The 13,815-nt window shown below is 40.7% G+C and overlaps 1 protein-coding gene across 4 annotated transcripts in view; it reads left to right on the top strand.

Moving 5' to 3' along the window:
• PCYT1B (phosphate cytidylyltransferase 1B, choline) overlaps window positions 1-8,670 on the top strand; it is a 31,574-nt gene extending 22,904 nt beyond the window's left edge. For all 4 annotated transcript variants that reach the window (XM_081197808.1, XM_081197809.1, XM_081197807.1 and 1 more), the window contains 3 exons: window positions 479-621; window positions 1,732-1,920; window positions 4,957-8,670. In XM_081197808.1, coding sequence (XP_081053934.1) covers window positions 479-621; window positions 1,732-1,920; window positions 4,957-5,169 — 545 coding nt within the window. In that variant the 3' untranslated portion in view covers window positions 5,170-8,670. The remainder of the gene's footprint in view (window positions 1-478; window positions 622-1,731; window positions 1,921-4,956) is intronic.
• The last annotated feature ends 5,145 nt before the right edge of the window (window positions 8,671-13,815 follow it).

Here is a 13,815-nt window from a genome sequence, read left to right as displayed (position 1 = left end):
ACACTACATCCTCTTAAGGAGAATTGGAATCTTTCCACTATCTTTATTGGGGTCAATATTGATCCCAAGAGAACAAATTAAGTTCCCGTGTGATGACAGAAATCTCTTTAATTTAAGTTGTTATCAGCACGATTAACAGTGCCAAAGAGAAAGTACCGGTATTTAAAGTTCCATCCCAGAGCTTTGTAGAGGATACCACTCAGGTTATTGTTCCAAGATTTGCCTTACTGGAGAACAGAAGATTAGAAATAAGCAAATTTTTACTTGTCCTTTTGATTGCTCAAGCATTCTAGGAAATTCAATAAACAAACAAACAAATAAATAAATACATGATGTCCCGAATTGGGCAGATAGTTTGGCAAGTATTTAAATAAAATAAAAAAATCAAGGGCCAGAATGAGGCCATTCTTAAACAAATGATTCTTATATGGAAGTTGGAGATTAATCATTGCTCTTTTTCTTTTTCCTTTCTAATCAGGAATGTTTGTACCAACTCAGAGAACTGAGGGCATATCAACTTCAGATATTATTACGAGAATTGTACGTGATTATGATGTTTATGCCCGTCGCAATCTCCAGAGGGGATACACCGCTAAGGAGTTGAATGTCAGCTTTATTAATGTAAGTACATTGGTCTCTTAAGTCATGTTCAACATCGAAATTGGATTATAACCCACCTTCTGCCCAGAAGAGGGACAAGGTCTAGGAAGCCCATATATATACACTCGGCTCTTCATCAGCCCAATGTCTACAGTCAGCCATCATTCTAGACTGAGAAAACTGAATTCAAGTACCAAATTCTATCCACTAAACTGAGACACAACACCTTCCATTGGTTCCACCTACCCAAAGCTCCTCACACAGTTCTGCCTTTCCTATTGGCCAAGATAGCTAAATGGAACCTCCATGATCAGAATCAGTATGCCTCTGAATACCTGATTCTGGTGGGAAACAGCATGCTGTTGCCCTCATGCCCATCATGCAAGCTTCTCAGGCATATTTGCCTGGCCACTGTTGCTTAATAAAAGATGAAATTATTTATAGTGTTTCCAAACAGCTTTGCTATTAAAATATTCAGAAGTATCAAAAAACTAAAGCCACGTGTGTTTAATAAGTACAAGGGATTAAAAAGAGCACAGGAGCAGTGAACAGAATGAAAGACCTGACCAGTATCAAAGATAAACAGTAGTCTGGTTCACACATAAAGTTAAGCAATGGTTTGTGTAGCCACAAGTTGTCCCACAGACTAATAAATAAATCGTAAGTTGTTTTTCCAAAGTTCAGTTTGCTTCCTTGCCTTATGCCTTTGGGTGAGCATCTGGGGTAGCAAAAGATGGTAGTCCTCCATTCCATGTAGAGACACCCAACAGACACGCAATTGGACTGTAGTTCAATACTGTCCATGACAGCATCCTCCACTACACCTAAAGCCAGCAGCTTGGCTCAGGTTGAGAGTCTTACTTAAAGTACTATGTTGTACTAGTCACCCCATCATGCTTCTGCTATACTAGCCATCTACCCAACAGCTGCAGTGCTGGATTTATACCACTTCATAAAGAGGATAAAGAGGCCACAATTTCAAAACAGGCTGCATGCCTACTGGAGACAGATAACAGTTATTCCCTTCTCCACCAATGTGATGGTTTCTGTCTGTACCCTCTATAATCTGGAGCAATGTAGTTTTGAACTAGCAGGACCTGGAACAAAATTATTTGTTTTCATGTTTACCAGGAGAAGAAATACCGCTTTCAGAACCAGGTGGACAAAATGAAAGAAAAAGTGAAGAATGTGGAAGAAAAGTCAAAAGAGTTTGTGAACCGAGTGGAAGAAAGAAGCCATGACCTCATTCAGAAATGGGAAGAGAAGTCTAGAGAATTTATTGGGAACTTTTTAGAGCTGTTTGGGCCAGACGGAGCTTGGGTACATACTCTAAACTGTGCTTTATATTTACTTCCATCTCTGTTAATATCAGTGGAGGCTACAACAAGCTGCAGCAGGATTTACAACAGACTGGTTTTGCAAATTCTGTGCACTGTAAATATTAGTATTAGGAAAACATACCTGCTATACGTTAGGAAACATTTATAGTCTTTTTTCAGAGACAGTTTGTAGTTAATTTGGACTTGAAAGATTTGAATAATATAGTCATAGATAAGCCACAGTGTTTTAGCCACAGCTTGTAAATCAGTAAAGTGGGACCCATTAAATCGTATGAACATTTGAAGCTACTTTGTGTTGCCAGACCATTGATCAATCTAGTCTGGCTAGGTTGACCAAGTTTCTGACTTTATCAAGGAAAGTCCTCTGCTTGAAGGGATGCCCACTCCAAGTCCAGTGTAATTATAATGAAACCATGAGAACAGCGGCACTAAAATTGCCCATCATCAGTTAGCACCTGGATAGCAGACCGAGAAGGGGCACAGCTCGCCCAGCCAGTCTTTCTCACTACGATGAGATATATTTAAATTAAGCAATTCATTTTAAATTTGCATTATATAGGCCTTGTGTTGTGTCTTCTTTTTTGGTGTTGTGCAAGAAACCACAAAGTCCAGCATCTATTCTGCTTAGCTATGACTTTTTAAAGTCTTGGGCCTTTTACCCAATATCTTTTTAATAATAATAATAATAATTTTTTATTTATACCCCACCCTCCCCAGCCAAGGCCGGGCTCAGAGCGGCTTACAAGCAATAATAAAAACAAGTTGAATGATTACAACTTAAAAACAAAATTAAAATACAACATTAAAATATTACAACATTAAAATAAAATGTAGCCTCAATGCAGGAGGAGAAGGAAAGAAAAAAAGAAAGAGAGGGAGGGAATCAAATTGGCTCCAAGCCAAAGGCCAGGCGGAACAACTCTGTCTTACAGGCCCTGCGGAAAGAAATCAGATCCTGCAGGGCCCTGGTCTCATGAGGCAGAGCGTTCCACCAGGCTGGAGCCAGAGTTGAAAAGGCCCTGGCTCTGGTTGAAGCCAATCTAACTTCCTTAGGGCCTGGGACTACTAGGGTGTTGCTATTTATGGACCTTGAAGCTCTCCGTGGGGCATACCGGGAGAGGCGGTCTTGTAGGTACGAGGGTCCTAGGCCGTGAAGGGCTTTAAAGGTCAAAAGCAGCACCTTAAATCTGACCCTGTACTCTACCGGGAGCCAGTGCAGTTTGAAAAGCACTGGGTGAATATGCTCCCATGGCAGAGACCCCGTGAGGAGCCTGGCTGCAGCATTCTGCACCCTCTGGAGTTTCTGGGTCATCTTCAAGGGCAGCCCCGCATAGAGCATATTACAGTAGTCAAGCCTGGAGATGACCATCGCATGGATCACTGTGGCCAGGTCGGGGCGGGAAAGGTAAGGGACCAACTGCTTGATGCGGCAAAGGTGGGAAAATGTTGCCTTGGCTGTTGCTGTAACTTGCGCCTCCATGGAAAGGGAGGTGTCAAGGATTACACCCAAACTCTTAACGGAAGGCAATGGCACTAATTGGGCCCCCGCAAGAGAAGGGAGTTGGTCCCTCATCCCCATGCCATCCCGACCCAGCCATAGGACCTCTGTCTTTGAAGGATTTAGTTTCAATCGGCTCCCACGAAACCATCCAGCCACAGCTTCCAAGCATCTGGTCAGTGTGTTTGGGGCCGAGTCGGTGTGGCCATCCATCAGCAGATAGAGCTGAGTGTCATCAGCATATTGGTGACAGCCCAGCCCAAAGCTCCGGATAATCTGGGCAAGGGGGCGCATAAAGATGTTAAAAAGCATTGGGGAGAGAATTGCGCCCTGCGGCACTCCACACACCAAGGAATGGCGCGACAACATTTCCTTCCTTAATGCCACCCTCTGTCCCCGACCAGAGATAAAAGAGCACAGCCAGTTAGGGGCTATGCCCTGTATCCCCACGTCTGCGAGGCGGTGGTCCAGAAGATCAAGATCGACCATGTCAAAGGCTGCTGACAAATCTAAACGGATCAGCAGTCCTGACCCGCCTCGATCCAGTTGTCTACGGAGATCATCTGTTAGGGCAACCAGAGCCGTCTCGGTCCCAAAACCAGGACGGAAACTGGACTGAAATGGATCTAAAGCCGATGTTTCCTCCAGAAACCTACCAAGCTGTAGGGATACAAGGAATTAAACCTGGGATTCTACTTCGGCAAAGCATGCCCTTTGCCATCATTTTTTTTTTTTTACCACAAGTTAGGATTTAAAAAGCACTTTGCACACTAAAAGCTGCTATGTAAAGCACTAAGACTGGTCCTAAGGAGGTGCAGTTGTTGTGTATGACTGCACACTGACTTATAGACTGAAAGTTCAAAGAGGAAACAATTTTTGTTTCTTGTGTGATTGAGAGTGGCAGCAATGACAGAGCAAGGAACTAGAAGCAATTTTACATGAAGGCCTTTGTAGTGCCAAGCCACATAAAATTATCCACTGAAGAGTGAAATCAGAGGTGGCATTGTTCTAAAGAAAAGCTTAATGACAGTAAAGCCCATGTGTCCTGGGGGAGGGGGGAAATTAAGTCCATGTCAGCAACTGCAAAAGGTGAGCTTTTTCATGATAACTTGCTATTACTGTCAAAATTGTTATTAACATTAATTTTCCATATCAGACATGGCTTTCAGTGTTGACATTGCATGTACAGGAATAGTTCCAAGCGTGCTAACTTCTCAGACCAGCAATGTGCATCCATTAATATGCTATTATTATAATAACTATTTGCGAAATAATACATTCTGTGCCCACGTACAATTTCAAGAAGTTAGGCAAGGAGCACACAGTCCACTTAAAATAAAAACGCCTATAAATTGTTCCAGTACTGTTTTGCTTCTATTTTCCCAAATTAGTTCGTAGTAGTCTCTATAGCAGTAATTCCCAAGCTTGGTGCAAGAACACACCAATCTGCCGCTGAGACTGCTAGTGTGCTGAAAGAAAGAAAGAAAATACTTATTTTCCTCTCTGTTTGCTTTCCAGAAGCAGATGTTTCAAGAGCGGAGTGGGCGCATGCTTCAAGCCTTGTCTCCAAGGCAAAGCCCCACAAGCAGTCCAACACGAGGGCGTTCCCCATCACGGTCTCCATCTCCCCCTTCCCCCTGGCTCTTCAGAAAGGCTTCACCTCCTTCCTCCCCAAAAGCCGCCTCAGCATCCATTAGCAGCATGAGTGAAGGAGATGAAGATGAAAAGTAAAGAAGGAAAGAGCAAGGTAATGAGTAAAAAGAGGAGGGAGGAACCACAATTGGTCCCACTAATTCAGAAGTCAAGTGGAAAGAATAAAGGGGGTAAATGAGGTATGAGATGTTTCTTGAAAGGGATGCGGCACCACACAGATAATGGAGCACAGAAGTTCTCAGCTACAGCACAGATATTTGCTGAAGAGGGAACTGCCAGACCAACAGCACAGAATGAAAGGATATGCGAACATTTGACTCATTTCTTAACAATTATCAACACTTCAGTGTGCTGTTGCAGTTGTTGTTGCTTGAGCACCTTGAAGAGTTATGGGAAATCCGGCACTGAAGGGGAAACATGCCTCGTTTCAGACAAACAAAGCTGGTATATGGTATTAAGAGGCATTCCCTTTGGCCACACAAGATGCATCTACATTTGAACTCCATTGCACATTTGCTAAAAGCTGAACTTTTGAAAATGAAGTACTGTCTGGAAACTGCAAAAGCTCCCACAATGCAAACAAGGGAGAACAATAAACTCCCCAATCAAACCATGTTTATAGAACTTAACCTGTCTTTCACAATGGACATACTTTGAATCTTTTAAGTTTGTTGAATGTTGCTTGTTGAGCAGGCTTTTATGTAGGGGCAGTTTATTTTAATGTGAACACAAATTGTTTGGTCACCTCTTACTATGTTTTACTAATGCACCCAAAACTAATATTCTTTTCTTTTTTTGTAAGAGTTTCCTCCCTGATGTTGTTGAGAAAGCTATTTCATATCTGGGGTATTTTATTTATTTTTGATTAATCTATAAAAAGGCCAATGTCCAGGCTAGCCCCCAGTCATCTTGTATCCACAGGGTTAATTATAAAATTATTTTCTCAACTAAGAATGTGACTAGAAACTGAACAAGTTAACTGTTAAGAGGTCAGCCTCACGGGATTGACTGAAATGCTTTTTCATTCTGGTTAAATGTTTTAATGTGTAAATACTCAAGGGAATCCTATAGGAAAAAAAGATTACATTAGAACTGCCTCTTCATTACAGACTTTTGTAAAATTGGAAGGTTTTAACAGTTCCACAGTGAATTATGCATACAACTACATTTTATTCTATCCTATGCATGAATCGGTTTTTAAAAGAAAATAAAACATGCCCCCTATTTTATGCCCAAGATTTATTCAGCAAATAGGTATTCAGAAGAACATATATATATTCCCTATATAAAGCCAGCCCATACCTTTATAACCTCCCTACAATAACTTCTGAAACATCTGCCACCAGCCTTTCTGAGCTCCTTCCTTGTTAAAAAGTGATATTACAAAGAGAATGACGTTGTTTGTGATCCTACAGCAGGCCTACATAATCTGTGACCCATTAAACTGAATGTAGTCTACCGACCATGTATCAGACCTTCTGTAAACCTTCTGGGTTTGCTTCCTGTCCCTGAAATGCAGGAGAATTGTTAGGCAGTTGACAAATAACAATAACAATATGTAGCTGGTTACGTTTAAGTTGTGCCCTACAGATAAATGAACTGGCTCACCTTTCCAAGGAAGTTGCTACACATTAAGCCTCTCCCTTTTCATTGCTATCTGTCAAACATCCAGATAATGATTATGTTAGGTACCAAGCTTTCTAGACTGGAATATATATATATAATCACACTCTATTGCAAGTTTAAGCTTACAGTAACTAGAATGAAGAACAACACATAACCAGCTGGTCCAACCCATCATTCTCTCAGGATTTATCTACAGAATAGATCTATAGGACAAGAAGAATAAAATAACAATGCTGCACCAAGGAAAAATATATGTCAGAAAATACACATCAGTTGTGAATAGTTGTAAACTTTCTGTGTAACCATATGCCTGAATATCACATGCTACTGTTGAATCCCATTTCATTTACATTCAGATATTAGTTTGATGTCTCTCTCCCATACAAGATAATGTAGATGTTCAACCACAGACACTGGCATGTATGACAAATAGTTGCAGTTTTTATCTGACTATATGCAACTGTCCACACTGAACATATGAGCAGTGTATGTGCAGTTCACTACAGTGCCCCCCAGTACAACTAGAGCCACAGCTCTTCAGTATACTTGCACTAAGGCCTTATAGCTGTTCTTCAGCCTAGAGTCTCCAGATCTTGTTGGACTACAAATCCTATTATCCCAAAACAGCTTAAACAATGAGAGCAGTTGTAATCCAACAACATCCAAGGTTGAAGAACACCTCCAATAGCTATTTGAAGTCATGTAATGAAAAGCCATACTTGTTTGTTGAACTCTCTAAAGCAAAGAATTTCCAGTGTGGATCCAGGACAGAATATAGAAACTAAAAAAGGTCATAATATCAATTTGTTACAAAAGCAACCCATTTGACGCTGGAATGGCTCTTGTAAATCTACTCCCATCATGCCTTTCAACACTTAGCAAAGAGGTGTTTTCACATAGCATAAAACTAGCTTGGAGTACTTTGATATTTAACTAGGGCTGAATTTGTTATCTCTGTCCATCTCTGAAGACCTGCTCCCCACACCTCCAAATTAGCAACCTAGGCATGCCTTTGTGGCTAGCAGGGCTTGTCTCTCTCAATGTTCGACTCAGAGTTCTGTATAAGAACTCTCCAGGCACCATGAGCTGTTTCTAGATGGTGAGGCTAAAAGACTCAAACACTAAAGCAACTGTAGGTGGTTTGCTTTCTGCCAAAAGAACACAAGGGAAGCTTTTTCTGTATATTTATCTTCTGGAGACAAATACAGTCTGCTTCTATTAACAACAAACTACCGTAGATACACAAGTCACCACATGTGTTACATTTTCATTATTAGCAATGCCGAAGCCTGTGGGGTAACAGACATCAATGCATGAGAGGGTGGTCTGATAAAAAACCTTCATCAGGCTTCCAAGGTGCTTACTCTCATGCCTTGTGGGGGCACTTGTTTCTATTTCATATCTATACAAATTCGAGTTTTTCTATCAGAAATAAATCAAGCTGCGGTCAGTTAGATCCTCACTGGTGTCACTCACCAAGAGCTCTGCTTACATGAGAAAGGAAAAGTTGAAATGTAAGGATATTTACTTTAGCAGGATGGGGGGTTAGTGGAAGAGATGTGGGAAGAATGTACAGTTGTGGGTCTTAATTCTCAAAGGGAAAAGCTAACCAGAACCACCATTTAATTTATGCTGTACAGTACCTTACAAATGCAATTGATTTGCCCAGCAGCAAAGCCTTATATATGTATATATGTACATAATGTCTTCACTTGGCAGATGAGCAGGAGTTTCTGATTCCATGACAAAAACTTCAGTAAGCAATTCCCAGGTACGGCAGAGTATACAATCTTATCTTCAGCCACCAAGAAGGGTTTAAAAACTTTGGGGGGGAGCGGCATCATTGGCTTTTTAAATTTTTTTTTTTAATTTTAACTAATATTGACTTGAATGTGTTCCAGGCTGTTTATGTGCCGAAAGATCCACGTGAAAGTAAATGAAGTACAATTAGAAGTGTATTTACTTTCTTTGTTTTGCTGTTGCTCTGGCTGATCCTTAACTCATGTGCATGCACACACACCAGAATTGGACCAATATGCCAATGGCTAAAGAGGGAGCTGCAAGATCATTAATCTGGAGTCAACCCATTTTATGCTTGGCAAGCTATAGCTTCAGTTGACAGAGCCCAAGCACCTGTGTTGCCTAATGTCTTTAGTATCTTTCACTTTTTACCATTTAGGCTGCTTACACACATACCGTATTTTTCGCTCTATAACACGCACCCGACCATAACACGAACGTAGTTTTTAGAGGAGGAAAATCCGTAGGCATGCCACCCGTAGGCATTCCCTCCATAACATGCACAGACATTTCCCCTTACTTTTTAGGAGGAAAAAAGTGAGTGTTATGGTGCAAAAAATACGGTACATTTAAAGCACATGACTTTCTCCAAATTATCCTGGTAACCATAGTTTAACACACACAGACCCCATCATATACCGAGCTGCAGGAAAGCTGTCTGCAGACAAGTACCAGCTCCTTTGGCCAGAAAGAGGAGATGAGTGCCGCACCCCAAAGTCTAATTCGACTAGATGTAACCACCCAGGGGTCCTTTACCTTTGACAGAGCTGCAGTTCCCAGCACCCTTAAACTATAGTTTCCAGGATTTGGGGGGGGGGGAGAGTCATGTGCTTCACATGTGCTTTTAATGCATAGTGTATATGGTAAAAAGCTGGGGGTGCTAATGGTGTTATATAAAGATGTGCTTCGGCTGCATACACACCATACATTTAAAGGAATTATTTTCCCAGTTCCTTTCATTTCTGTTGGCATTGGAGAGATGTTTCTTAAAACACATGGAGAGTCCAAACTTGTTTATTGGATTACAGCTACAGACAAGGAACACCAAGTATGGTTATGTCCAACAAATCTTTACATTTTATCCTGAAGCTGCTATCTCTTCTAAATCAAAGCGCACATAGTGTTTTTTTCAGCCAGGAAGTTTCCAGAAGGATGGGAATATTTTACTTAGCTGTCAACTCATTTTGCAAGGCTACCGACAACAATCCATCACAAGTAGGTCTTCTCACCCCACACAATTTTCAGTGAAGTAACGGGCTGCAGAGGCTAAATTGCAGCATTATTATTATTATTATTAAAACAAAGTTGCATAGTGAGTGATAAATAAAAAGGTAAAGGTACCCCTGACCATTAGGTCCAGTCGTGGACAACTCTGGGGTTGCACGCTCATCTCGCTTTACTGGCCGAGGGAGCCGGCGTTTGTCCACAGACAGTTTTTCTGGGTCGTGTGGCCAGCATGACTAAGCCGCTTCTGGTGAACCAGAGCAGCACACAGAAATGCCGTTTACCTTCCCGCCGAGGTAGTACCTATTTATCTACTTGCACTTGATGTGCTTTTGAACTGCTAGGTGGGCAGGAGCTGGGACCAAACAACGGGAGCTCACCCTGTCACCGGGATTCGAATCGGCACGCCCTAGGCTCTGTGGTTTAGACACCAAAGAATAAGAGAAGAGTGGGTGAGCTGGGAAATCTAGCTGCTATTAGCCAACATGGCTGCAGGAATTATTGGGAATCTGATACAAGACAGCAACTACACTACCTAATTAGAGGAGTGTACTTGTCATCACCATGTTCTGTATGTGTATTTATAAATAAAGCAAATTTCACCAAGGTCCCTTAAGTCTCCAGACACTTTTTCACTGAAATGGAGACTTGTTATGGAATTGCCCCTGGAATACCTCACTGCATGGTAAAGTGAGGAATATGTTTTATTTCACATAAAAGATACCAACAACCACATGATAGAAGGGAGAATATATAGAATCAAAATAATCTAAGAAGCATGTAAAAGGTAGCATGGAGCCAGTGTGTCTACCTACCCTTTTTCAAAGCCGAACTATCAAGCAATGTCTCACAGAAACACTCTTAGGCTTCTGGAACTAGTGAATTTCCCAGAGCCAAAGCTCAAGGTGGATGTGAGCTTGACTTTTATACATTGATTCCTAATGTATTAGCCTAGTCTACCTCACTATTTCCTCTTCAAGTGCAAATACAGTTTTCCGAAGAGAAAGACAACCAGATATTTAATTTATAAACGTCGCAAAATGCCGTAGAGCAATTTACAGGGGGAAAACTTTTATCACTGCTATATAAATCTCTGATCACGTTTCTCAAATTCTTTCATTAAAAAGTCAATGTAACAAATTAAATGCTAGTGATAAAAGCTATCATCCACTTATGAAAAGTAGATTCATTATCACATGCTTCCGATCACTAAAATGCTGATGGGCTGGAACACCAACAAGAGAATTTAGTTGAAGAACCTATATTGCGTCCTAAGGGGCTTTTTCTCAAATCCCACAGTATGGAAGAAGACAAAGGAGAGGATACCCTTTTAATAATATTCCAGGACTGTAAGAATGTTTGCTGTCCACAAATTTACAAGTCAAGGAGTTTCAGTTTTTGCAGACATTCCAGAAATCGGAGCACTGCAATTTACGATTAAGTAAGTCAAGTGTCAACAAAATCCTATTTATGCAAATCGGCAACAAATGTGATCTGATACTTATTTTAAGATGTAAAGCTATTCATCATTACGGAGGTGATTTATGCTGAGTTGACTTTTCTGATTTGGCTGTCTGAAGGGCCTCAGGTGTGCATAATGTTATTCAGAATAGAACCAATAAGGGGAGTTTTTTTTTAATATTCATACTGTACCACAGATATGAATAAAGAGCTGCAAAAAATATTTCTTGCATAAGGATGATCATTAGCTTAATCAGGCTCTTTGTAAGTCAAGCGAATGCTAATCACAGTACAATCTTTGCCCAAGTAGTTAATACATAGAAATAGTAGCTAGGATTCAAAAGGGAGCACTTGTAATAGGAGAGGTCGCAGGACAAGGCACACTTCATAGTTTACTTACCTTGGTCTGGCTTCCTTGCTGCCCATGACTACCTGAACCAAGAACAGGCTAGCAAAGAAGCAAACAAGAAACCAATTTCATGTGCATTGCTTTCCATGTTATCTAGCTTAAATGTCTAACTATGGTCCATTTGAATACTACTCCTATAAGAAATTGGTAATGAATGCAGCTGAACTATGTTTAAAGTTTGAAAGATTCTTCAGTAGCAGAAATCATCGGCATATATTATAAAATGTTATTAATTCTAGATAAACTGGTGCTAAGGAATTCAAGCCTCAAGTAAGCCATTTTGATAAAAGTCCACAACATGATATTAGGCAGCTTTGTTTGCATCTGTGCTTATAACTAACAGTAATTTCACAAGCACAATCCTATAGATGCTGTCGTTTGACAGTCATGCAGCCACATTTCTCATAGTACGCAGAGTGGCAGCAAATGCACCAGCTTGGGGGAAATTAAAAAAATTGTTTGTTTCTCCAGTTACCATGCATTCCTGTTATGGGTGCTAGGAAAATGGGATATCCCAAGAAACAGAAGTGCTACCTTGAGGAAAGCTGTGAAGATTCACAGCAATAAAAAGGTATCTACCGTTGAGGTGTTGCATTTTAATGGCTTTGATTCCATAGGACCAGCATAGCTAGAAACTTCCTATGGTTTTTATTTATTACTTAGGGCACCATGGCAATCAATAAACTATGAAAATAAGCATAGTCTGTTTTTTCTAAAAAAAAATCAAACTATACATCAATTTCATATGCATTGCAGCTCCTCACCTCAATAAAAACAGCAAACTCCAGGAAGACAAAATGCATCTCTATTCAAATCGAATTATCAAAACAAAAATAATTTAGACACAAAAAACAATCCACTAAACACTCATAGCAATTAAGCTTCCTGAGGTTGAATTATAATTATTTCTTAACAGAATTGCTTAATAAACATTCCATCAGAATATATTACTCTCTGTGAAGTTAAATCTTATTCTGATTTACAGTATCTGGCAAAAGTCTAACTGTGTCTAATTAAGGTTGATAAACCTCTTGGAAAATGAATTGCGCAGGAAAAGCTTTTACTAGTTTAGTTTTGCCTCCACAGTCATTGGAACATCCTTGGATATTTAAAAAAAAATAAACTTACAGTGTAATCCAAGCCATGTCTGCTCAGAAGCATGGCTTATTGAGTTCAACAGGGTTTATTCCCAGATAAGTAGGTATAGGATTGCAGCCTTAAATTCTCCAGGCGTTACATAAATTAAAAACAAACCTAAAAAGATAGATTTATGGCACATATACCGGTAGTTTTTCACTGCAGGTTTTCTACTACTAGAGAAGTGCACTTTTTATGGATTTACTCAGAAGAAAGCCCTATTGAATTAAATGGGGCTCATCCCAGGTAAGTGGGCTTGGATTGCAGCCTTAGACACACAAGGAAACATTTTCTTTAGATCACAGCTTTGACACTGCTAAGGTGGTGATAATGGCCAATAAACTAACACAAAGACCAAGTTAGAAATTGTGGGTTATCCAGCCAAGGGACGTGTGTGTATGTGTCTACCCACCCATGAACTAGTATTGGTCTAAACTATCCTAACCAGGGCTGGCTCAAGACATTTGCTGCCTGAGGGAAAGGACATGATGGCACCATTGCCCAAGGCACTTACAGAAGTCATTTGGATTGGCAGTTGAATCTTACTCCAATACTGGTGAAAGGAAATATTTCACCGCACTTGAGGACAGCCACCTAGTATAGGGGATATAGGGCAGGCCACATGGCACTCAAAGCTCTGTGCCCTCCCAGTCTCTCAGCACTTGCTGCCTGAAGCAGCTGCCTCACCCTGCCTCATCAGAGGGCCGGCCCTGGTGTTGCACAGGAATTGTGTTCATTTTTAAAAAACAGAAATGCTATGGGCTCCGGTGCCAGAAAGAAAGGAGCACACAACTATCAAATTTCAATAGGAAAAGGGAAACTGTGGGGGCTGCCAGAAGGAGTGTAGCATTATAGCATGGACCCCAGAAGTTAAGTTTACATGGGCTTACTTAATGGACTAGATGGTGCTTGGCCCCAGGAGCAATAATAATAAAGAATCCTACAAAACAGAAAGCCTCAGAATGATGTAGGCCTTTTCAAGATGGGACGAAGAAGTACAGCGTCTGTCTCCAGTAATGTCTCACACACTTGTGACTCTAGGACTGTCATAGTAAACAACACTGCTT

The sequence above is a fragment of the Podarcis bocagei genome, assembly GCF_964188305.1.
Source record: "Podarcis bocagei genome assembly, chromosome: 6".
Classification (NCBI taxonomy): domain Eukaryota; kingdom Metazoa; phylum Chordata; class Lepidosauria; order Squamata; family Lacertidae; genus Podarcis; species Podarcis bocagei.
Note: the sequence above shows the minus strand (reverse complement) of the source record. Positions and strands in the feature narration are given on the sequence as shown.